At 34.1% G+C, this 25,154-nt stretch overlaps 2 protein-coding genes across 4 annotated transcripts; one reads left to right on the top strand and one right to left on the bottom strand.

The window, feature by feature from the left end:
* Window positions 1-4,127: 4,127 nt before the first annotated feature.
* Window positions 4,128-13,868, bottom strand: LOC123695594 (autophagy protein 12-like). Of its 3 annotated transcripts, none has more exons than XM_045641491.1 (4): window positions 13,310-13,868; window positions 12,921-13,057; window positions 12,057-12,217; window positions 4,128-8,027 (listed from the first exon to the last, which is right to left on the bottom strand). In XM_045641491.1, exons 1-3 carry the CDS (start codon window positions 13,419-13,421, stop codon window positions 12,095-12,097), a joined length of 372 nt encoding a protein of 123 aa, XP_045497447.1. In that variant the 5' UTR covers window positions 13,422-13,868; the 3' UTR covers window positions 4,128-8,027; window positions 12,057-12,094. The 3 variants fall into 3 exon arrangements, with proteins under 3 accessions (XP_045497447.1, XP_045497449.1, XP_045497448.1); XM_045641493.1 differs by having other exon boundaries at window positions 4,128-5,092; XM_045641492.1 differs by lacking the exon at window positions 4,128-8,027 and having other exon boundaries at window positions 11,417-12,217; window positions 13,310-13,867.
* A 4,450-nt stretch (window positions 13,869-18,318) lies between these two features.
* LOC123695593 lies at window positions 18,319-24,898 on the top strand. Its single transcript, XM_045641490.1, has 4 exons — window positions 18,319-18,844; window positions 18,952-19,094; window positions 19,885-19,979; window positions 22,103-24,898. The coding sequence occupies exons 2-4, from the start codon at window positions 18,959-18,961 to the stop codon at window positions 23,267-23,269; spliced, it is 1,398 nt and encodes a 465-aa protein (XP_045497446.1). The 5' UTR covers window positions 18,319-18,844; window positions 18,952-18,958; the 3' UTR covers window positions 23,270-24,898.
* The last annotated feature ends 256 nt before the right edge of the window (window positions 24,899-25,154 follow it).

Here is a 25,154-nt window from a genome sequence, read left to right as displayed (position 1 = left end):
AAAATATGGGTTTGGACTAACTAGGAAAGAACTCCTGGAAGTAGTAGGTGAATATGTGAATAACAAGTGATAACTGCGTTAAAAACAACCGACTTCAAACTTGCACTTGCAAAATTTACAAATACCTACAGACAAAAATGCTCATAAAATAAAAACTACTAATTTTTATGGGACCAATTCGACACCATCCCGCATCGAACAAAAAAAGAATCACGTAAATCGGTTCAGAAACCTCGGAGTAATCGGTGTACATACATAAAAAAATAAAAAAACATACCGGCCGAATTGATAACCTCCTCCTTTTTTTGAAGTCGGTTAAAAATTGTGTTGCCAACCCTTTCAATAACGGAATGCCAGGCGAAGATTGGTTTCTTGGGTTCAAGAAAAGGCATGGATTATCGGTCAAAAAACCCCATCCAGCAGAATATGCCAGAAAAAATGCGTGTAGACCTGATGTTATATATCCATATTTTGACTTACTAGAGGAAACAAGTTTAAGTAAGGAACCTAGTAAGTCAAAGGTAGGTCTCAAGGGCTACGTCCACACGTACAATTTTGTCACCCGGGAAGGAAAACACGACCGTCCTGTTAGGTTGCAACGCGCAAGGTGAAAAAATTTCTCCCCTTATTATATACAAAGGCAAAAACGACTGAGACGAGTGGACGACTCAGGAAACATAACCGGGGACCGTATATGCGGCAACTTCTAACGGTAGCATGAAATTTGAAACATTTTTTGATAAAGTTTTACTATCAACCGTGGGCGACAAATATCCGACGGCCATAGTACGCATGTGGACATAAACATAATAGAGAAAGCTCGTACAGCTGGAATAACCAAACTTAAAATCCTATTAAAACAATTTTAATGATAGGGCAAACTCGCAGGCAAAGACTGGTTCAAAGCGTTCATGAAAAGACAGCAAGAAATATCCATAAGAAAAGCGCAATTCATAAACCCAGCTAGGGCCCAAAAGCTTGATAAATTTATTGTTGATGACCATTTTAAAAAACAAAGAGACATCTACGATAAATTTAACTTATATGATCATCCCGAGAAAATATATATTATGGATGAGAAAGGATGCCGTCTCACTATCCACCACCAGCAAAAGTGTTTTGGCCAAAAAAGTGGCTAATAGTTCATTTGCAGGCGTCTGAACATGCTGAAAGCGTTACCATCGCAGGATGTGTTAATGCTCTTGGCACAGCCATACCACCTATGGTCATATTTAAAGGAAAAAGTTTAAAACTTAAATATAGATAATATTGTCATACAATACTATTCTGAAGTATTCAATTGTAACGTCGACAAGCCAATTTATGAGTTATCGAATTTCAAGTGTAACGCTAAGAAAGTTCACACGGTAACTGATATATAAACAGTTCGTGCGCTATGCACAGAAAGTCACGGGCTTGTCGGGACGCGGGTGGGTCGCATTAGGTCGAATATTAATTACATACGAATAAATATATGTAATTTAACGAAATATAACCTTTTGCGTAGTTATTCATCTTTTATTACACCCGCACATAACAAGACCCTACATTGGTGACTCCTACACAATATTCCACTATGTAGAGATAAATTTTCATGTTTGGAAAACCGCAGTCACACGTTGTCAAAGCGCTACGGTAGACTGTGTGACTACGCCTTTCCAAACATGAAAATTTATCTCTACATAGTGGAATATTGAATACTTCAGAATAGTATTGTATGACAATATTATCAAAGCCGGCGACGCAATTGTCGCCGCATCTATTGGTTTCAAGTTTCAACACAGGGTTTCTTCAACTTTCAATGCAAATGCGCGCACGCCGTCGAAAACGTTGCCGGTCGGCGGCCAGTTTAGTTTAGCGGCAACTGGCAGCTGCCAGCAGGAGCTGTTGCTACAGCAAATCTTCTTGAGCATTTTAATAATTTATTTGATTTGCTCAATGCAGATGCACCCGACAGGCAGGAAGGAAAGCCTTATAAAACAAATTTGACAGCGAAGAGTCCACATAAATATTTTTTTAAGAAATCAGTAAAATTTATCAATGACTTAGAATTTATAGGGTGTAGAAGAAAACCACCATCCCAAGGGGGCTGTCTGAAATTATTAAATGGATATGAGCGTCTGTGGGATAACTTATTGAAAAAGCACCAAATAAAAAGCATCGCCACAAGGGGAATTAATCAAGATCCCTTGGAAAATTGCTTTGGCTGCATTAGAGCCAACTGTGGCTCAAATGACAATCCCACAGTCGCTCAGTTCATTGCCGGCTTGAAAACAGGCATTATTACCAATTTAAGAAACATTGTAAAAAACAACAGAAATTGTGAGGATGATAATGGCGAATTAGTGGAGTATTTTCAGTATCTGTTCTGTAAGAATAAACTCAATCCAAAAAAAAAATGATGATCCAATACCCGAGTCTGGCCCCAATGTCTCTGAGCATGACATAATTTCTGTGGCTGACGAATGAAATAGAGAGCTCGGCGGAAACACACCAGCATGTGCATATGTCTGTGATAACTGTAAGAAGGCTATGCTTGCCGGAAAGCCCATAGAAGTTCACGTATTTACGCAATTTAAGGAATATGTGGACGGCAAACAAAGCGTTCATCATTCTAACTATAGTTTCATTGCGTGTGTGGAAAATTACGCTGAGCTAGTCAAAAAATATTTAAAAGAAAATTCGCACTCAGACCACTTAAAAGAAAATTGTATAAAACTCATTAGAGAGGAAATAAATTTAAATTTTTTAAATGCATGCCCAGAACATAAGTTAGCCAATAAAAATATGATCGAGCAATTAGTGACTATAGGGGAGACCGAGGGGATTTGAAACAAAGGTGAGTTGAAACAGTCCCGATTTCTCGGAACTTAAAACCTTTAGCGATCTGGCAACGTCTTTTTTAAACATCTCATGCCACAAGCTATCGCGTCAGTTCACGCCGGTGGCGTCATTTGTGCAGTTTTGTAGTTCTGAATGACATGTGCCGAAAATCGCAAAAAGTAAGTATTTCATGATTTTTTACGATGCTTGTACTTTAATATTCTTTTTCTTTTTTGGGTTGAGTTATATACGTTTTAAAAACTTATTATCTATAGATTCTTGAAATATACTTGGTAAATTTGATTTCTGTCTATTTACTGCTTGATCGAGATTTGAGTAAAAATTGGGAGGTTTTTTCTCACCGAGGTGATTTGAAACAGTCTGTTTCAACTCTCCTTGCTTTCAATTTAATATGTGATTATAGCTAAAAAGTACGAAGATTATAGGATGTTATTGTTGATTTAATATGTTTATTTGTTTAAGCATGCCTACTGGAGGAACTAAAGCAAGAAAAAGATCAAAACCAGGCTGTAAAACTAAAAAGGTTAAGGTTGTCAAGAAAAGAAGATAGTGATGAAGAAGAAGAGGAATCCTGCTGCATTTGCTGTATGGAATCATGTTCAAATAACAGATCCAAAGAAAAGTGGGCCCAATATCTGAAATGCCAATTGTGGGCTCGGGCTCATGAAACTTGTGCTGGTGGAGAACTTTGTTTTTGACATTTTTTAAATTATTGTTCCTTAAATAGTTTATAGTAGGTACTGATTGTAATACTTAAAAAACGACTGATTATTAACTATTTTATGTCAAAGATTTAGTTTTAAAAAAATGTAAAACATTTTGTTGATTTGACTAATTATAATTGATGTTACGCATGTTAATTTTTATTAATTTTAGTGTGTATTATTTGTATTAGACCTACTTGACTGATATATCATTAAAATATTACTTATAAAGGTCGTTGAATACTTGAAAATATAAGTTTTAATTAAAACCTTTGAATCAGATCAACATTTTTATTTTGCAGCTCCTATTACTCCCCAGAATCATAATGTTTCATCTCTCCTCGACCTCTGTTTCATCTTACCTCGGTATGAGGGGAATTGAAACAAGTTGACTTGTTGCGATTAAGTCAATTTTTCACCATCATTTTTAACGCTTACCGTTTATTTATGCTAACCATTCGCAAGTGTATAGAATAACCTATCGATTGGTACCAGGGCCATAAGATTTCTGACAATAATATGAGTAATATTAAACAAAACGTAAAAATTGTTTCAACTCCCCTCGGTCTCCCCTAATATTAATACGAAGATTTTCTTAAATTTCATTATTTTATTTTATTGAAGCAGTCTGGCAAACGTTCATTCATATTGTTTCGAGCAAGATAGTGCAGTTTGGCCTACATTTTATTCTTCAAAACTTCGTAATTTAATGCACTTGATGTTGCTCGAAATAAAATGAATGAAGGAATAAAACTTGAATTTATTGGATCCCTATGGCCCTTTAAATTTGCCGCCAAAAACAGAATGGTAGAATTTCTAAATTCCCGCCAAAAATTTACATTGCGACAGTAGCGCAGTCTGTCCCTACTTCGCAGAAACTAAAATTGACAGATAACGTAGGAGTACATTTTTTTGTTCGCAGTGGCGCTTATTCTCTTTTTAGAGTATAAGTAGGTATTCTTTGCAGTTGCCGCTAAACCGGCGCAGCGATAGTACGTATTTATTGTCAACGTATTTATTCTCGTACTCGTACACAGTAGTTTTTATTCGTAGTCTGTCTAGTAAGACAGAATACGAGAAAAATGTCCGTTACATAAGATGATATCGATAATAATAGACTGATTGAAGAAGTGGAAGCAAGACCATTGTTATACAATAAAAACTTAAAAGAATACTCAGACACTATTGCCAAATCCAACGCTTGGGAAGACGTTTGCCAGCAGTTATTCCAGGTTTGGGGGTCAACTATCTATCAAAAAAAGAAAAATTGGATGCCGGTAAGTCTAGAAATTTATTAAGCTTAAGTTTTACAAACTTGTTATTCACTAGTAGGTTTTCAGGTAGGTATACAGAATTTTCTAAGCAGATAATTATACCTACATATTTCTGGTTTTATTATAACAAAAGTAGCAAAGATGATGAAATGTGAAAATTGTTTGATGTCAATGATTAATTAATACTGCCTTAAAAACAAATATTTGTAAAAAAGGATAAAGGCGGTCTGCATTATCCTTCCGCTGATGTAATCGTCGTTTGTGAAATTGCTGAAAAAGTTTTTATGAACAATTTAACACAATTTGGCAGTAATCTACTTACACGATATAATCTTTTACTACAATTAATGAATCAATGTATTCGCCACTGTATAATAGGGAAAGAGTTATTTAAAGAACATGGTATTTTTTACGATATTCTCCTCTAGATGATCATAAAGTTCTATTAATCAAAGCAATTGCCATAAAATACCTTCAAATTAGAATTTACAAGTACACAAAACAGCTATCAGAGCCCAATGAAAAAGTAAGAAATGTGTACACTATAGCGGGTATAGCGGATATAGCGCAAAGCAATGCGGCAGCCCCGCGCGCCTCTAGGAATCGTCAACCGCCCGTTAGGTATCTGGATACCGTAGAATGGTTTGAATAGAAACGTAGAGGTGAATGGCAACAAAATCAAAGAAATTATTCGAAGGGTTATCTTAAGCATTTTAGAAGAAAAACTACCATAAACTGTATTTTTTTACTAACTGTAGTAGTTTTTTTCCTTAACTGGCAACACTGATTTGCAATGAAGTTAGTCACAGATTGAAAAAAAATCATTTCGAGTCATCGTAGTCGACCAGTGCCTAAAACTTTAGTCATAAACTTTGTGTTTATTCGATACAAAAACGGTTCTGTGTTAATACGCCTGGATAGTATTGTTCCACAGTTATTCTGGATTCATTCAAATGAGAAGGTAAGTACAAATTTATTATTATACTTACCTACGATTCTAATAAATATGCAAAATTGTAATCCAAGACAAAGGAATATGGTTATTGGTTAATAGAAACGCAATAAGGGGTTAATAGATACGATGTACGGGGCGAATGGAAACGGTAATGGGGTAAATAGAAATGAGAATTGGGTTAATAGAAATGAGGGTGTTAGGGCTGCCACATAATTATCTTTTACAAAAATATTGTTTGTTTGACTCATATGATTTGTTAAACTGCTCACTTGATTGTTATGAAGTGTTTATTGTATGAAGTATTTATTGCCTCTGCCTGCCGAGGAAGGTTTTTTATTAGACTCATAATTTCTATCGGGGAAATTTCCTTGGTAAAAACCTGTTAGGTTTCTACTGATTATGGAACTACCTACTTATCAAACACATTTTATTCCAGGTGTATTCCAACATGCCACGTGTTTATAAACCGGACCCCACCGGTAAAAGATATAAAAAGTATAGTCAGGAGCTCATTAATGAAGCCGTCGAGGCATACAGTAAGGCTATAGCTGAAAAGTACAAGATAGACAAGTCTGTTCTGTATAGAAACTGTACAAGAACTTTAAAAAAACAAGGAGGACAAACTGTTTTATCGGATGATGTTGAACTCTACATGATAAGATACATAAATCTATGTGCCGATTGGGGATACCCCTTTGATGGCCTAGATTTAAGGTCAAGGGTTATTTGGATAGATTGGGCAGAATGGTTTTGAAGTTCAAAAATAATCTACCAGGACCAGAATTTGTACGTAGTTTCCTTCAACGTCACAAAGATCTCATTTCGGAGCGATTCAGCCAGAATATTAAAAGGAACAGGGCAGGAGTTACGCCCGAAAATATAAAAAAATACTTCGAAGTACTTGAAAAATCATTAACAGGGATTAAACCAGCTAACACCATAAACTATGACTATGACAAATTTAACAGATGACCCAGGACGAAAGAAAATTTTAGTGAAAAGAGGCACGAAGTACCCGGAAAGAGTAATGAATCACTCAAAGGCTTCAATCTCAATAATGATGGCCGCTGCCGCCGACGGGTCTTTGCTACCACCATATGTTTTATTCAAAGCCCAAAATCTATATGACTCGTGGACTGTAAACGGACCTGTTGGAGCTTGATACAATCGTACAGAATCGGGATGGTTCAATGCAGATTTGTTTGAGGACTGGATCAAGACCCTCATACTGCCTTACTTTGAAAACACACCAGGGAAAAAAAATTCTCATTGGCGACAACCTAGCATCACATATTTCTTTCGAGGTAATCGAGATCTGTGAGAAGCACAATATACACTTTGCTTTTTTACCAGCTAATAGTACACATCTTACTCAGCCTCTTGATGTGGCATTTTTCCGACCGATGAAAATTGCTTGGCGAAACATAATGCTCAAGTGGAAGAAAACAGACGGGAAGCAACACACATCTATCCCAAAAGGATGTTTTCCTAGTCTGTTAAAAAAACTAATGGACGATCTTAGTGATAATAGTAAAAACAATATTATATCAGGATTCCGGAAAACGGGTATACATCCTATTGATCAAGTTTTAAGCAGATTACCTAAAGAAGAGAACTTGGAAAATGGAGGAAGAAGCTAGGAGGAGCATGGTGAAAATTAAGAAATACGGCACAGTGAAAGAGTTAATACAATAAAATTATTTAATTTTGAGATGAAAAAATCTAAGACACATACATTTAACGTTGTCCATCAGTACCAAACATGCATAAAAGACCTAAAATCAAATAAAATTGTCATGCACGTCGATTTTTCAGAAAACTGGGTATGCAAACATAATAAAGAAGTACAAGCAATGCATTTTGGATCCTCAAAAAAAAAATAACTTTGCACACAGGAGTTTTTTGTCTCAAAGATACCCAAAAACCAGTCTCATTTTGCTCAATTTCACCAGAAGCTATTTGGGCACACCTCGTACCTATAATAAAGTATATTAAGCTTCGTTGTCTAGAAGTAGATACCTTTCTTTTTTTCTTCGACGGCCCAACGTCACAATATCGACAGAAAACAGACTTCTGTTTATTAAATAATAATAACTTCGGTATGGATTCAACAGTGCCGCTTGGTCGTTTTTTGAGGCATCACACGGAAAAGGGGCCGCCGATGGCATCGGAGGGGCAGTGAAAAGAACCTTGGACTTCAAAGTTGCCCACGGAGTGGATATTCCGGATGCAGAGACAGCATACGATTTCCTAAAAAAAAAACAGAAACAGTAGTCAAAATATTTTATGTTGGCGCTGAAAATATAAGACTCCTAGACTCCAATATCGTAACTAAGCTCACTCCACTGCAGAACACTATGAAAGTACATCAAGTGGTACTGATGGATAAACATTTATTGATCTATTGATTATTATCTTGCTTTTGCCAGAATTCTAAAGGAAAGTGCGAATGCTATAACCCAAAAACGCACAAATTTGATATCAAAGCAAAACCTGAAATCGAAAGCGTGTGTGTGTTAAAAAACAATGTGCACTGGCAGTGATATTTTTTGATGAGGATGAATTCGTGGTTCATAGTCACCTTGACGTTTCTTGACTTCTTGACTTGAATGAAGTTACTTCTGGAAAAGCCAATGACCTCACAGATGCTTTTAGTAATAACAAATTCCATTAAAAAACTTTGTTGGCTTTGCTTCTGATACAACAAACAGTATGGTTGGAGAACACAATTGGGTATTCAGTCATTTAAAGGAACGCGTACCACACATTGCATGTGTCAAGTGTAGCTGCCACCTGATTCATCTTGTGGCCTCCAAAGCATGTCATAAGCTGCCAAGATTTGTTGAGGACTTTTTTAAGAAATGTCAGCGCACACTTCAACCGCAGCACACTCCGGCAGAAAAAACTTAAGGAATTGCAGTTATTTTTTAACGTCGAAATCCACAAAATATTAAGTCCTTCAGTCACAAGATGGTTGTTTCTAAAAGCTTGCGTGAAACGGGTCCTCGAACAATACGATGTTCTTTTCGAATATTTCAGACTCGAAGTATTGGAAGACCCCAGCAAAATAACTGAAGACATAATTGGCATTCTTGACAACAAGCTAACAAAAATTTACTTGGAATTTATTTGTATTGGAACAATTTAATGATTTTAACAGATTGTTCCAATCTTAAAAGCCATTGCTCCATCAGCTCAAACCAGAAACCATAAAATAATAAAAACCATAGCCGGAAATTACATGAACTTCAATTATTGCAGAACAACCGATGCATATAAAATAGAATACGCCAACCCTAGATTTTTCGTGCCCCTTGAAAAAATATATTAAGGTGTAGCTGCGCAGTCATCCATTGATGAACTTTCAAAAGAAATACCAGAACAAAAGACGGTAATAACAGACTTCAAGAGAACTTGTCTCATGTTTTATATTGTAACCATAAAACAAATCGTACAACGTTTTGATTTTTCTGACCCGTTATACGGTATTATAGAGCTGATTGAACCAAGCGTTGCTCAAAAATTTGAACTAAAAGATTTGTCAAATGTTTTGAAGAGATTCCCAAATGTTAAAGAGGATGTAAATGAAGTAGAGCTTCAAAATAATGAAAAAAACATGCTTTCCTGGACAACAACGATTTAGGTTTGTGCCAAAATCTGGAAGTGGGAGAATATTGGAGATGAGTTTTAAAGTAAAAGGATGTGACCAATACTGAAATGTTCCCAAATTTAAAAAAGATTGTCGGGCTTTTGCTAGTTTTGCCTTTTTCCAATATAAGTGTGAAAATAATTTTCAGCCAGCTCAAATTAATAAAATGCGATAACCGGAACAGACTGAACACTGAAACTATTTCTTCTTTGATGGCAACAAAAGCAAACCTACAAAACGCCATAAAATTTGAGCCTTCAAAAAGAATGATGCATGCAAAAATAGCATATAGCGAGACTTGTGCAGGTACTATTATTATACTTATTTATACAATATTAACCTTATTAAATATCAAAAAGTTTTAAAGTTATAAGCAACAATTTTTCATGACTACAATGCTAATCTAATATAAACCCTTTTTTTTTCAGGTTCCACCAGTTCCAATTAGCTCTCTCTATTTTATTTAGGCTAAAATCATTTAATTACCTGTATCATTTTGTATGTGAATCACAGTGACGTCGAAAATGTATTCATTGATGATGAATCAGGTTGGTATTGAAAGACATTCTTCTTAAATTGGTTGGTTGGTATATTTAATTAAACACACGTCATTGACTATATGTTTCTTTTTTAGCATCACCAGTCGATTATACGAACAACAAACAATTATTACGATTTTTCTAATTTCTATTAATTGTCTTTCATTGTTTTGATCGATTTGTAAATGAACACGGATTATGACATCTGTCATCAAACAGTCGATTATTCGATCAACAATTACTAAGATTTTTTTAAGTTTAATAAAAAGGTCAGAAACCTTTTTTGTTTTTTGTATTCATTGATGACAAAGCAGTTTGATATTGACATTCCTAAATTGGTTAGTATATTTTTTAGATACAAACTTAGGTACTTTTTTTCTTTGCAGGGACAAGAAACCTTTTTTAGTTTTTCGTATCAATTGATGACAAAGCACGTTATTATTGCTTGAACGACATTCCTAAATTGGTTGGTATATTACTTCCCTCGCCTATATCCTCCTATCGCCATCCCTTTCTAACCAATACACACAGAATACGTCACTGAAGTGAAGTTAGTCGCCAACCGATACTAATCTATTGTTGCATTTACGAATTTTTACGATTAAGGGTCTCAGCACACATATGGGATCGGAAAGGGATCGTAACCGTATCGCCTCGAGCCGTTCAGAATGGTTTGTATCAAACTCCCTACTGCAACGCACACTAATCGGAATAGTAACGTAATCGCCTCCCCTCGGAACAGGCTCCGAACTTGCAATTCCAGCGCTGTCGGCTCATCGTCCCCGCGCTTACGTCTCTCCGTCCCCGCGCTTACGTCTCTCCGTCCACGCGCTTACGTCTCTGCTTGCTACGACTTGCCGTACTTACCGTTTTTAGGCGTAACGCCGGTGTCGCCTAGCCGTAGCCGAGTTGACGTACAGGCGCTGCTGATACGCGTTCCTCACGTGCATACGGTAGGTTGACGCCTGGTTGACAGCGAGGCGAAAGGCGTTACGGTTACGATCCCTTTCCGATCCCATATGTGTGCTGAGACCTTAATAAAATGGTCAAGCAACGTATTTAAGTTTTATTTTATAAACTAGCTTCCGCCCGCGACTCCGTCCGCGCGGATATCGGTCTTCGCATGGATGGTTTTTCTCCATTTTGAGTAACTCTGACAATGATATCTTATAAATATCTATTGGACCCAAATACGGCTAGGCCTATAATAATACGCAACATGTGTTCGCGGTTCTACAGAACAACGTCTATGGATAAAAATGAAAAATTAAGATTAATTTTTTCTACGTATTTTTTCAGTATAAAAAGTATCCTATTTTACGTCCAGGATAATAAGGTATAATTATACCAAGTTTCATCGAAATCGAACCGTTAGTTTTCACGTGATGCCTGAACATACAGACAGACAGACAGACAGAAAAAAAATTTTTTAAACACATATTTGGGTTTGGTATCGATCCAGGTACACCCCCTGGTATTTATTTTTTCAATATTTTCAATGTACAGAATTGACCCTTCTACAGATTTATTATATGTATAGATATAGATAAATTGCCATAATAACGTATTTCGCCAGTTTCCACAATAAAAAAGGTAATGTTACTTTTTACGACAAAATGTTACTTTTTGGTCAGTGTCGTGTAACTTTTGAGTATCTACCACTGGCAACACTGGCCCCGGTGCACCTTAAATTATTTTTTTAAACTAAACCAAAAGACAAACCATTTGACTACCTATATTAAATATTTCTTTCATTATCATTTGAAACTATAATTATAAGCTTGTGTGAAATTGACAGTTCTCTTTTGAGACAGAGTACAAAATAATAAATGAAAAATTAAACAAATATAAAAAATATAACTTATTTACAACTCCAAAACTAGAAATTAATTCTACTCCAGTTTTTAAATATTTTCCTCTTGTTTATTTATTTATTTATACACTTTATTGTACAATACCAGTAATAAAAAAAACATAATATATAATAATTTAAGTTTAACACTCCATGTTAACATGAATATGGTAAGTGCACAATTATTATTTCTTATGTTAACAAAAGTATACTAACTGCTGTTTAAAATCATTCCTTACTTTTAAACTTTGGTTCATTTTAACTAAAATGTGTTGATTCATCCCCAAGCCTGACTCTTGCAATAATGTAGAACTAACTTGCCATCAGTACCAAAACACTCGTACAAATTCTTGATAATTTGATCCGGAGATGGTGCAAATGTTTGATTCACATATAGAAACTGAAATAAAAATATACACCTTTACATTATTTGCAAGTTAGGTGCAGTGGTTAGTGGTAAGTATTTAAATTTACAAGTAAATAGTTTAATAATTTATATCTATACTAATATTAAAAAGCTGAAGAGTTTGTTTGTTTGTTTGAACGCGCTAAACTCGGGAACTACTGGTCCGATTTGAAAAATTCTTTTGCTGTAAGATAGCCCATTTATCGAGGAAGGTTATAGGCTATATATCACACTACGACCAACAGGGGTGGAGCCACGGGGCTGAAAATATGTAAGTAATAAAAATAGTAAGTAATTAATATGTCTTATAAAAACACCCAAACCAAATGGCATGAAATAAAAAAGAACAAAATTTGCAAATCTAAACATTTATAGCTCCTACAATCTTTGTTTTAATGAAAATTTTTAAACATTAACTACTGTTGATCATCAATTGCTTGATACACACATGTTTTTAAATTTACAAATGGTGTTCTTTAAGAATTCACAATACCAAAGACATACAGAAGCAGATATCTTCATTCTGGTAAAGATGTAGTTTTTTAAAGAATGTAGATTTCTTTTTAATTGCTTGAGTAGTTCATAAAATCAGTTGTAAGTCAATAAAACTAATTATAAGTTTAGAAAATGCAAGCCAATAACACAATTTCACTTCTGAGGTAGTAGGTACCTAAACATTTAAGCAAAGATAACTCACCAGTTTTTCATCAGCCTCTAGTTTTAAATACTTTTTAACAAACTCCATAATCCATCCAATAGGCTTTTCGGCATCCACTGCCCATTTCTTCTTTTTCATGATTGGAGCATTACCAGTTGCTTTTAATAATATATCAACTGAAAACAACATGGGCATGAATTATTAATTTAAATTGATAAAATTAATAAGTACATATATTAAATATTTATTTAATTATTAAAATCGCAGTACTAAACTAAATTAATGATTATAGTTTTGTATACCAGATTGAAACAATTTCAAATTCCCATTACAATATACATAATAAATTTTTTCCTTTTCCTACAAACATGAACAAACGAAGACCTTCAAATTTCTCAAAACTGGAAAATGACATTATTTTAACATACCTTTAACTTTATCAGATTTGATACTGTCTCCGTTATCCTTTTGGTCTTCTTTCAAGGATTCTACTTGAGACTCAGTTTGAGCCTGTTCTTCAGATGGCTTATCATCACTCATTTTTAATTATGTTGAGTCCAATAATTATTATTATTTTGAAAACAATATTCAATCCAAATCCAAACCTTATAAGTTACAGGTGAAAGAATAAATTTAAGAACAAAATACAAGGCAATTGATTTAACAACTCACACTGCACACACACGTTGTTAACTCGTTTTATTACGGACAACAAAGTTGAATAGATTTATATACGATAAGAAATTTATTCGCAAATTAAAAAAAAGACATGGTAGTAAGTATAAACTTCTGATCCTGATTGCAAATATAGTGATTTATTATAAATTCTCTTTGCCTGATTGATCGGATTTGTGATCGGATTGATATAATTATATACATTTAAATACTCTTTGGGATTGATCCACAGATTAGGTACCTATTAGTTAAATTCTTGTTAGATTGATCTTGATCCTGACAAATGTGAAAAAATGACAAATGACAATCGAGTTTTTTTTCTCGGATGTTGGACGACGCCTTGGTAGGTACGAAAGTTTTAGGTAGGTACCTACTCGGTACCTACCTACCCACAGAACTATATCTCGATATAGTTCTGTGTACCTACCTACTCTTGTTGATAAGATTGTTGCCAGTTATCACCAGTTATCGACCTTGCAGTTCTGAGGTGCAGCTCGATATTAAACGTTTGATTGATTCTTGAAACTTTAGTTTCCATACATCCATTCGTCGTTCTGTAAACTACAACTACATTATTTTAATAACTTCTTGAATATGCATGTATTTTTAATTATTACTACGTATAGAGAAGACACCATGAACAAAATCTGTGCTGCAGGCGCGGCGGCGCGGGGCGGCTAGTGAGTCATAAATTAAGCGATGTCATCAAGGCCCTATTCACGGTTCAACACAACCCACAATCTGCTGACACAATTTGTTGCAGTCGCGATTGAGCGTTCTCTACTCACGACTCATCCAACCCTCAATCTGATGACACAATTTCATTCCGCGATTGCTTGCCACAACGTGTGCACGTCACGTCACTTTTTTTAATTCTCTGTAAAAAGAGGTTCTCCTATTGGATATAAGATTTTTGAGAACTTCAACTGTAGCATCCTTGTCGAGATCTTTGTATATTTCCAAAATAATTCTGAATGAGTCATTTCTCATCTCTTTGTTCATATAATTTTTGTTTTTTTTTGTCCCATAAATGAGGCATGTCCATATAGATTTCGAAAATCTGGGTCCACACAGTTTTTTCGACCCGGAGCCGCAAGAAACGTACAATCCGCCACAACGCTTGATCGCGATTGAGCCAAGATTGGAGCAATCACAATACTCACGTTTCAACACGCACACAATCTGCTGAGACAATTTGTCTGGTTGCTTCCGCGCCGATGCAATTCGCAACATATTGGGTTACACCCCCAACGTGCCCTCAACTATACTATTGACGACACAATCTGTCAGCTCACTGCAGATTGTGTCAACAGATTGTTGCTGAAATTGAATCGTGAGTAGCTAGCTATCGACTCACCGCTATAGAGGCGAAACTTTTTAAATATTCTGCCTATTACTTATCAATTAAGAACAATCAATCTAACAATAAAATAATATAATTAATCTAATAAATAAATTATTAATAAACTTTTTTCAATTAAAACCAATCAATGCAACAACAAAAAAATTGATACGTAAGTAATTTCTTTTCATCTTTCATAATTTAACCTTTTTTCAAATAATATACACAGATCAATCTTTTCTAAATGTGTAAAATTATTATTTTCCACTTTAAAAATTTACGTCATACATGACATATTATAGTCCGGGAGATATTGATACAAAATTTCGAGTCATTTGTAACAGGATGGCGGTTCTACAGGGGTCTTAGTACGCAATGACAAAAAGAAAAATGATGGCGTGAACGCTGGTACCGGCGGTTTAGTCGCGTGGGCGTTAGTCGAACTCGTCGGAAAAATAGCGGAAGTCTACTATTACGATACGATTACGATTCCAAATGGTCGCCAGACAATTATAATAACTTTTTAAAAATAAAACGGGAAATAGGTATCCAAAATTTTTACACCAAACACTCCCATACATTTAGTATGAGATATGACTATCCTAAACATGTAATATGAAAAATTTTGGTTCTTTTTAAAGTGAAACTTTTATTACATCGTCTCAAACTTTTTGGTCTGTGTAGCGCATGTCGCGTGACGCACGATACGTACGATAATTATCGTACAAATACGATAATTTTTAGTTAAATGTCTATATTGTGAAAAAAAGTTTCACTTTTACCGTGGTTTCATAAAACCACACAACATTTTTTTTTTTAATTTGTGCTTAAATTACTTCGTAAATTTTAATAAAAATTCATTTAGAAACGTTAATAGAGCTCGATGTGGAATACAATGGTATTCCAATACGAGGATGTCACTCCGAACATTTGCTTTGAACACAAAATAGACAAAATGTATGGAAAATTCAATGTATGGGAGTGTTTAATGTAACTTTTTTGGATATTTCCTGTTTTACTTTTTAAATGTTATTATTGTCATTTTACTCATTAGGTAAAGGGCTTTCGATATCAGCGGAATAATCGCCTGTGCACATTTAACGATTACACCCTGTATCTTTCTTCTTTCTCAATGCCATTTCTTAAATTTTTAGTCTATTACAAATGACGCAAAATGGCGCCCGCCAAAAATTTTGCTCGAACCAAGTTTTAAAAATGATTATCTATTTAATTACCGATAAAAAGTTATTTCTTTGTACTTTGCCGCATTACTTGAATTATTAGTACAATATCGTAACACACTCGAAGGCATATTTGATGATTTTCATGGTTTTTTGCTTTAACAAATAAAACATGGATGCGACCATCGCCCTAAAGCGACTGCATAGATAATACTGTTTATATAGGAGCGACACTCGACAGAGTGCAGTGGAACCGGTTGACCTCTGTTGAGCGGAATATAAGTGATGTAGGCGGTGTCTTCTCCATACGTAGTAATAGTATCTCAATGGTTGGAAGTCGATTTTTTAAAGTTTGAAAATACCTAGTATAGATAAAAACACAAAAACCCACAAAAAAACCATTATCAATAAGTGAAAACAGACACATAAAAAAGAAAACCGGAGGTGTGTAGACATAGTTAAGAGATTTATTTGAATTTCCCAAACTAACCTAAAAAAAAAGTCTTGAAATAATCATATTGTAGACAGATCATTGAATAATGTACAGTATCCAAAAATGTTACCTTTTTTTCGCAAAATACCTATAGTTTTATTTCATTCAGCACCTCTGTACCTATTTTCTTGTGAACCTCGTGCTTAACTGTGATATCTGTGGAAGTAATTTCGTGCAGTTATCTGCCAAGTGTCAACTGTCAAATTATGTCAAAAAAAGTGCAAAATGCAATCAGCAATACCCAAGAAGCTTATATCTAATACACTGGAGATTGCACTATGAACGTTGACAAGTACACCGGACCTACATCCCTTTCACACCAACTTGCCAAGTTAGGTGTGAAAGGGACAAAAACAACCAGGCGTCATTCAAGGTCATACCTTCCCGTGACTTGTCAACGCTCATAGTGCAATCTCCAGTGTATTAGATAGGTATAAGCTTCTTGGCAATACCCTATCGAATTAGCTTAGAGCGTTTTCACATTGTCCGGTCCGATATCGGATATCGGGCGCCGATAGCCGATATCCGATATCGGAGGCTAAGTAAAATGTATGATTTAGGTACCTGTCTTTCACATTGTCCGGTCCGATATCGGATATCGGAGCCAACACCGATATTCCCGTGAACTATCGGACGATAATGTTCAGTGTTACCAACTCAATTTTCGAAAAGGTAGTATACCAACAGCAAAAAAAGCACTAGTTTGTGTATTTTCAATGTCAATTGCGCTCAATGTAAAAAAAAATCCTTTCATTTACTTTAAAACTTTTTATTCATTTAAGTATTTAAAGGCATTAAAAATACTATTTTTACGGGAGCTATTTTAATACCGTCCTATAATATACGGCAATTGGCTGAACTGAAGTAAACAAAAATATATTGCGTTCTTAAATTCAACCGTATCTTCGAAATATTAGTGTCTTTTATCTTTATTTACTCATTCTGCCTCGCTCCTCCTCCTACTTGGACTACTGTTGTGCTGTAAGCTGTTTATTGTATTGTTGTCATTGAGTCACAGATTTAGTGCTTTGTTTTAGCGCCGATATCAAACCTGTATAATAAATAGCACATCTAAATAATATTAAGTAATTAATAATATCAAATCTTTTTTATATTTTACTTTTCCAGCTGTTTTTGAAGTCGGTTTCTTTTTTGTAGTTATTTTTACTGTATGTACAACTACGATCTATCAGTTGAATTTTTTTTAAATCAAACCCTTTTTATTGAAAAGAAAATTTACAATACGGCAATTTTGTTTAGTTTTCTCTAAAATTTCAGAATTAGAATGCGGCGACCTTACATTTTGTCACGAACGCGCGGCGACTTTTGAGCTTGTTTGGCTTGTTTACCATTTTGGTTGTCATGGCTCGTATGGCTATATTATTATTAGTCTGTGGTACTACGTAGATAATTTACTGTTCTGTGGTAGATAACAGCACCTACATTTGTAAATGTAATTTGAATTTAATATTTATATTTGCCAGTTTCGTCGCTTTAATACAGAGTTGAATTTTATTTTATTTTATTTGTATAAGAACATAACAGTCGTACATGATTTAATATAAAAAAGTTCTAAAATTCACTACGACCACACAACATGTTCTATTATTAAAAAAAGAAAAACAGCATATAAAAAAAACAAGCCTCACAATGAAATTGAATATTGAAACTAGATTCTGACTCTGCAGAGGGTACAAATCCAAACTCCGCAGTCAGCAGATTAAACCGGTTTGAAAAAGATAGTTTATTTATTACTATTTATTTTATTTAAAATAAAGTTTATTTTTTGTAACATAAATGCATCCACTGTTTTTTTTAATTCTCCATATATCTACTTTTCCAGTTTCTGGCAACACTCATGATATCGGGACGATAATATCGGATAATGTGAAAGGGCAAATTGTGTCCGATATCGGATATCGGCTATCGGCTTCCGATATCCGATATCGGACCGGACAATGTGAAAACGCTCTAGGTATTCGATAATTCGAATTTCGATTTTCGAGCCTGGAGGCCTCCCGCCAGGCAATATTACTCATCTATGATTACTCACGTGCTAATTTCCGTCCTTTGTTTTCGTCAGTAATGTTCGTCACACTGCAGTCACTATAATTTTAGCTTCGCCTCACGCCTGACGCATCAAACATAGTTTTAACGAAAAATAAGTGGTCGATAAATGTTTTAGTTTTAATAAATCTTAATTTAGGCAAAATTGTGATTTGATGCTCCGTTGGAATAAAATACACGTTGATTTATAACGTACTTTATCATCGTAAGTTTCACCATTTTCATCTAAACTACTGGCAAAAACGGATTGCATTGACATGTTGCAACGTGTTTGAATGTTATAACTATTGTAATATCGATGATTTTTTGCAGCGTAACAATGAGTTGTGGAAAATGGTATACGATAGAAGATGTAACGCAAGACATCGCAAGAGCATCGGGTCAGATTGTCAGTGACCTAGACGCAAAATATGTTATTGTGGGTAAACAAAAACCACGATATAATACTGACGAAGGTACGTAATATTTTCCGATTTTAGAGCTTGGTTTCAAAAGCTTTTGTTTTCTTTTGAAACATTTAAACTATATTCAAATTTAATAGTTTTATAATTAGTTATCAAGAATCTTAATTAGTTGATGATAAGTGCTTGAATTTTGTTGGATAAAACATAATGTTAGGAAAATAGCTTTCTACCACTGTTTTTAGTGTCATTAATGAAAATTAAGCTTAAATTTGGCTTATTTTTCTATACTTTATTTAAGTATCCAATTTCTTTATTTAGTGTTCTAACGGCTTGTAACTCTATTTTAACCCATTGACCACCGAGCAGCCCCATCGGTCCACGACACAATAGATTTACTATTGTGTCTGTGATTCCGGGGGCTGAGGGCATAAATATTATTTTTGGAAAATTATTGAAATCACAACTTCATCATTTAATAAGTACAACTATATAGTTTGATAGTATATATCATTATTGAATAAAAAATGTTGAATGCTTTTGTCTAAATTATTTATAATTCATTAGTTAAAGCCATTGAGATACTACTACTACGTACAGAGACAACACCGCCAACGCGCTTGGCGCACACATTTTCTTCATGGTGTCTCCTCTATATGTAGTAATAATAGCTCAATGGTTAAAGCTTTTTTTTATTGTTTCAAGGTGTTATAAAAAGTAAAAGTAATTTTATGTATTGTGGTACATCTATGTCTAGTGTGAACTATATCACAATATTATGTTAAAACTCCTATAATCTGTATTGACTCTTTTTTTTTTAAAGATTTCTATCATTTTATTTCAGACGAGTTACAAGACATGCACAATTTAAATGGCCACTGCATTTTACAAGATGAGAATAAACCAGACCTACAAGGGATCACAGATATGATACGCTTGGTAAATAATAAATATATATTTTTTTACTGCCTGTAGTCTAGTAGCTGTTAGCAATGAAGCCTATTGAACAAGCAATGTCTTTTTTAATATTATTTATATTTTAGTTTGAAGAATAATGTATTATAAATAAATTCATTTTATTTATAAAGTAAGCTGCGTAGCTAACAAATTTTGTCTCTTAAATTATCTTCATAGTTTTTCAATTTTGTTGCAGTGTTAATGTTATATTTTTAGATTTAGTTAGTATTAGATAGTTTGTTTGAAATATGTTTAAACAACATTAAATTGAGCATTAATAATTAAATTAATATGTTTAACAACATTTAATTAATTAATTAATTAACATTAAGCCTTAAAATAAAGTCCATTATTCATAAATTAAAGCATCATTCTCCATTGTGTAACTCTTCTGGTTTCAAATACCCCAGTTAACATAATTTTTTTTTTCTCAGCATTCCAATTTATAAAATGAAGGGTTTCACATTCTCATATTTTTTTAAGAACAACTACAATCAATAAATAAACAAATATGCACTCAAGTTTTAATTTACGATCCACTTAAAATATATTTGAACGTCATTTTTTGTTGCTATGCGTAATTTATTACGACACTTCAAAGAATCAGCACATTCCACTCAGCTGCTTGTAATTTGATGACATAATATTTTAAGTGGGTAACATGCTCAAATTATTATCATTTATATTTGTATATTTCGCTTGTAACATGCTCAAATTATTATTGATCAACACTAGTATTATAAAGAGGAAAACTTTGTTTGTTTGATTGTAATGAATAGGCTCATAAACTACTGGACCGATTTTAAAAATTCTTTCACCATTCGAAAGCTACATTATCCACGAGTAATATAGGCAATATATTATCACGCTAAGAGCAACAGGAGCGGAGCCACGCGGGTGAAACCGCGCGGCACAGCTAGTTATTTATATTTGTATATTTCGCTTATGTTTTAAATCAGACCTTTATAATACCATAACGACTTACTTGTTCTGAATCCCAGAAGCGTAATCAATTAGTTATTTGTAGCAAAAATACAACTTTTTGACAAAATTAATTGAGGCTTTGCACCGGCCAGTCTCGAAGACTATTTTAGAATTTTAGAATATAATATTTATAACACGTTTTGTTTTAGCTTCATCTGTAACTTTGTATGTAACCAACGTACTTGTATTTAAACAACTTCTTTTGATTTTGCCCCACATTAAACATATTTTATTCACACTTTGTACATTAATCAAGCAATGGTGACAATACATTAATTTCATGAGTTAAAGCGTGTGTTTTAATTTGTACGCTGTATAAATTATTATAAGATTTCCTTCCTCCATAAATTTATTTGATTTGTCGTACATTTATATGCAAAAGGAATCATGATTCAGCCTCAAGGAAATCTATTGAACACTAAACAATTTAGATACCTATTAGGTATCTGAAGTGGCGCCATGATTATAGAGCGATGGATTACCAAAGCAAAAGGAATATCCCATGTACTTTGTCTATTGTTTGGTATTATGAAATTATAAAATCTAAATTAATTGAGAATAGTAATGTGATTAATTGAGAATAGTAACTTGAGGTTGTATAAAATTATTATTATTGTATCGAAATTATTTCCGCAACTTAAGTAGTGTCGCTTAATTTGTTACGATTGTTGTCGATGCAATACGCGAATCGAATATTTACTATATTAGTAAAGTTTTTAAGATTTATGTAACACACGCTGTGCTCCGTGATTTTACCCGCAGTGCTCTGCTCGTGTTGGTCTTAGCGAGATAATATATTGCCTTTCTCGATAAATGGGCTATCTAACACCAAATTCATTTTTAAAATCGGACCAATAGTTCCCGATATTAGCCCGTTCAAACAAACAAACAAACACTTCAGCTTGATAATATTAGTATAGATTTAGTACTCTCATAGGAGGCCCACATCTCCACATTGAGAACATAATGGACTGATGATGTATTAATATAATTAAAATTGGATATTTAAATAGTCTGTAGACTGCATTCTCTCCTCTCGCAGGTAGCTTCACTACACCAATGTGATTGCTTAAAAATTAAAAAATTATGTGTTATATAAGTTTCTTTCCTTTTTATTTCAGGTTGACGGCTACTCAACAAATGATTCATCTTTCGACGAGTCTGACAACACGAAAATAAGAGAAACATTTACTCAAGAGGCTGTAGTTATAAGTAAATTAAATCCTTCTGTACCACCTTTCGTACCAAAATCTAGTGCAAATTTAACATTAAGTACCAATTCAAATAGAAAAAGGACAATCGCATCGCCTCTAAACGAAAATATAATGCCAAACAAACAAGACGTAAAGAATTCAAATCAATTTAAGGAAAAAAAGGATTTGAGCACAGTAGAAACAAAACAAAACAATGGTGTTGGTCAAAACCATAGTCCTCTGTGTGATTCGAAGAAAATAGAAGTGATTCCCGTCGATAGTAGAATAGATATGTCTAGTCTTGAGCCAAACGAAAAGGAGAAATTGAGAGAAAATCTCATAACTAGCATAAGTAACACTGCACAAACGAGTTGTGTTAAAGTTAAGAGGCAAAGAAATTTAGCAATTGCTACATTGATGAAATTATCTTCGGATTCGGCACCAACCACAAAACAGGATGAGGTTATAGGGGCCAAACCAAATTTGATAACGCCACAATATTACAAAACCTCAGTCTGTGATAATGAGACTGAAAAGAAGCAAGCACATGAAATAATAATAGATAGGACTAGTGAGGCGGAGGAAACACAAACATACATGGATAATTCCATTGACAAAGTCAACAAATGGTTCAGAAGAGAGGATTATTCTCCATCAAGTGAGAGTTATAATATTGATAAGACTGAAAATAAAATTTCTAATATTAGCACAGAATCAAGTGAATGTGTAAGTAATGAACCATCAGCAAACGTACAAAAATCAATAGAAAAAGTAATCACGTGGTTGAAGGGTCCAGAAGAGCAAGCCAAGTCTGGTTTGTTCTTAGGACCAATTACCTTCAAAAAGAGAGAAAATAGAAAGTCTCCAAACAGTCAAACAGACGGAACAAGCCCTGCTGCAAGTGAGCCAGTAAGAGTAGAACCAACAAAAGAATTTGTACCTTCAGCATACGCTTCTGAACTATCAGAAAAATATATGAAGCGCGTAAACAACAAAACTGTCTCCACACAAGTTAGCTGGACAAACTTGGAAGCGAGCTTGAAAGCTAGAGATGAAATTATAATAAAGAAACTTTCTAGCCTAAATTCAGAATAAAGGATAAATAATCACAAGCAAAGGTGATACTATAAGTGACGAATTTCCGTAGGAAGTGATATTTTTTCATATATTATTATAGGAAACAGATTATTTTATATTTTTTATGTTATATTGTAAGTAGTATAAATATTTTACAACTAAATGACTCAATACTCAATGTATTGTCAATAATAATTTATATCACCATGATATATTATTAGTGTAAGATTATGCCAATTAATAATTTGTGTTCTAATATTTTAATTTCTCTCTAGTCTTATGGCTTTATGTACTGTCATAGAAATTTGTGCAATTGAGACTTTTGTCGAACAAATTTTTACTAGTTAAATTATTTTTACTTGTATTTAAAATATTTGTGGTAGATAAGTGTCACGGATATACATATTTCAATGATGTACATTACACTAAGACTTTGAGAAGTGAATAATCAGTTAGTATTACATGTTTCTTGAGAAAAAGATGTGTTAGGGCGCTTTTCCACCAGAGATGTGCTATGCTACGTTGCTGTGGCACGTACGTGTGTGTGGTTTGTGGTTGAAGCATATCTACATAGCACATCGCTGGTGGAAAGGCGCCATTAGAGAGGTCATAAAGCATCTTATTCTGCATGTCAAAATTGTACATTAGTAATAATAAGAATAACACATTTCAAATTATCTAAGCTCATAGTCGAAAATTGGGAACTTTGCATGAAACGTTAGAATATCCCGAAACGGTTAGATTTCGGATAGTAGTTGTGTATGTTATACAGGGTGTCCCAAAAAGTAGTGATATACTGAAGCTGGGAGGTAGATGACCTAAAGGGCTATCTGAATCACCCCCATGCGATTTTTATTTAATACGTTAATTATTGCGGTAGATGCTTGATTTTGTTGTGTGCTAAGCTGATGGATAGGCCAATTTAGTACAGTAACATTTACTATCGTATCGTTAGATCTTTGAATAGAATAAAACCAAGACTAAAAGCATCTACCGCAATAATTACCGTCACCTTGAATAAAAATCTCATCATAGGTGATAAATTAAAAAAAACTGCATAACTCCGAAAATATGATAAATCGCATGACATACATGGGGGTGATTCGGATAGCCCTCTAGGTCCTCTACCTCCCAGCTTCAATATATCACTACTTTTTGGGACATCCTGTAGTACAATGTACATAGTGTTATCAGTCGAAACGAGGTACACTATGTGCTCTTAACGGGATTTGGTCGACTTGCCTGACTCTGACAACCCTGTATTGCATTAGTTTAGTTCTTTGGCATATTTTGAAAATATATACGCTGTTACATATCTAGTATAATTAAATTGTAATACTGACATGATTTAAAAGAGCAACTATGGAGTTCTTGCCGGTTCTTCTCCGTAGATACTGCTTTCCGAATCGGTGGTAAATGTTAAAAGTAATATGTAATGACGATTCAAAAGTGCTTCTAGAATAGAAGAAGTGTAATTGAATAAATAAATGTTTGACTTTAAAATAGTTAAGACCCTAGAAAATACCAAATAAGCTTATGGATTTATAGCAAAAGCAGTGTTGTATTTCTAACAAATGAATGAAAATGTTGACTTGAATATTTATGTATTGGTAGTAATAAAGATGACTATGAAATAATCAAAACATACCTAAAAGCATTTTGTTTTAATAATATTGTAATCAATCTGCAAACACTATATATATCTAAATATATATAAATCTCGTGTCACAATGTTTGTCCTCAATGGACTCCTAAACCACTTAACCGATTATAATAAAATTCGCACACCATGTGCAGTTCGATCCAACTTGAGAGATAGAATAGTTTAAACATGTAGGTACCACGGGCGAAGCCGGGGCGGACCGCTAGTACCTATGTATACAGGGTGTAATCGTTAAGTGTG

This window comes from Colias croceus, chromosome 11 (genome assembly GCF_905220415.1).
Source record: "Colias croceus chromosome 11, ilColCroc2.1".
In the NCBI taxonomy this organism is placed as follows: domain Eukaryota; kingdom Metazoa; phylum Arthropoda; class Insecta; order Lepidoptera; family Pieridae; genus Colias; species Colias croceus.
The sequence above is the reverse complement of the archived record's forward strand: the minus strand, read 5'-3'. Positions and strand labels throughout refer to the sequence as shown.

What these genes read in the sequence shown, in the direction of transcription:
- LOC123695594 (XM_045641491.1), bottom strand. Translation starts at nt 13,421, where the DNA reads ATGAGTGATGATAAGCCATCTGAAGAACAGGCTCAAACTGAGTCTCAA. An exon ending in CAAATCTGATAAAGTTAAAG is followed by an intron (nt 13,058 to 13,309) that starts GTATGTTAAAAT and finishes TGTTGTTTTCAG; the next exon opens with TTGATATATTATTAAAAGCA. An exon ending in TAGAGGCTGATGAAAAACTG is followed by an intron (nt 12,218 to 12,920) that starts GTGAGTTATCTT and finishes TTTTTATTTCAG; the next exon opens with TTTCTATATGTGAATCAAAC.
- LOC123695593 (XM_045641490.1), top strand. Translation starts at nt 18,959, where the DNA reads ATGAGTTGTGGAAAATGGTATACGATAGAAGATGTAACGCAAGACATC. An exon ending in ACGATATAATACTGACGAAG is followed by an intron (nt 19,095 to 19,884) that starts GTACGTAATATT and finishes ATTTTATTTCAG; the next exon opens with ACGAGTTACAAGACATGCAC. An exon ending in TCACAGATATGATACGCTTG is followed by an intron (nt 19,980 to 22,102) that starts GTAAATAATAAA and finishes TTTTTATTTCAG; the next exon opens with GTTGACGGCTACTCAACAAA.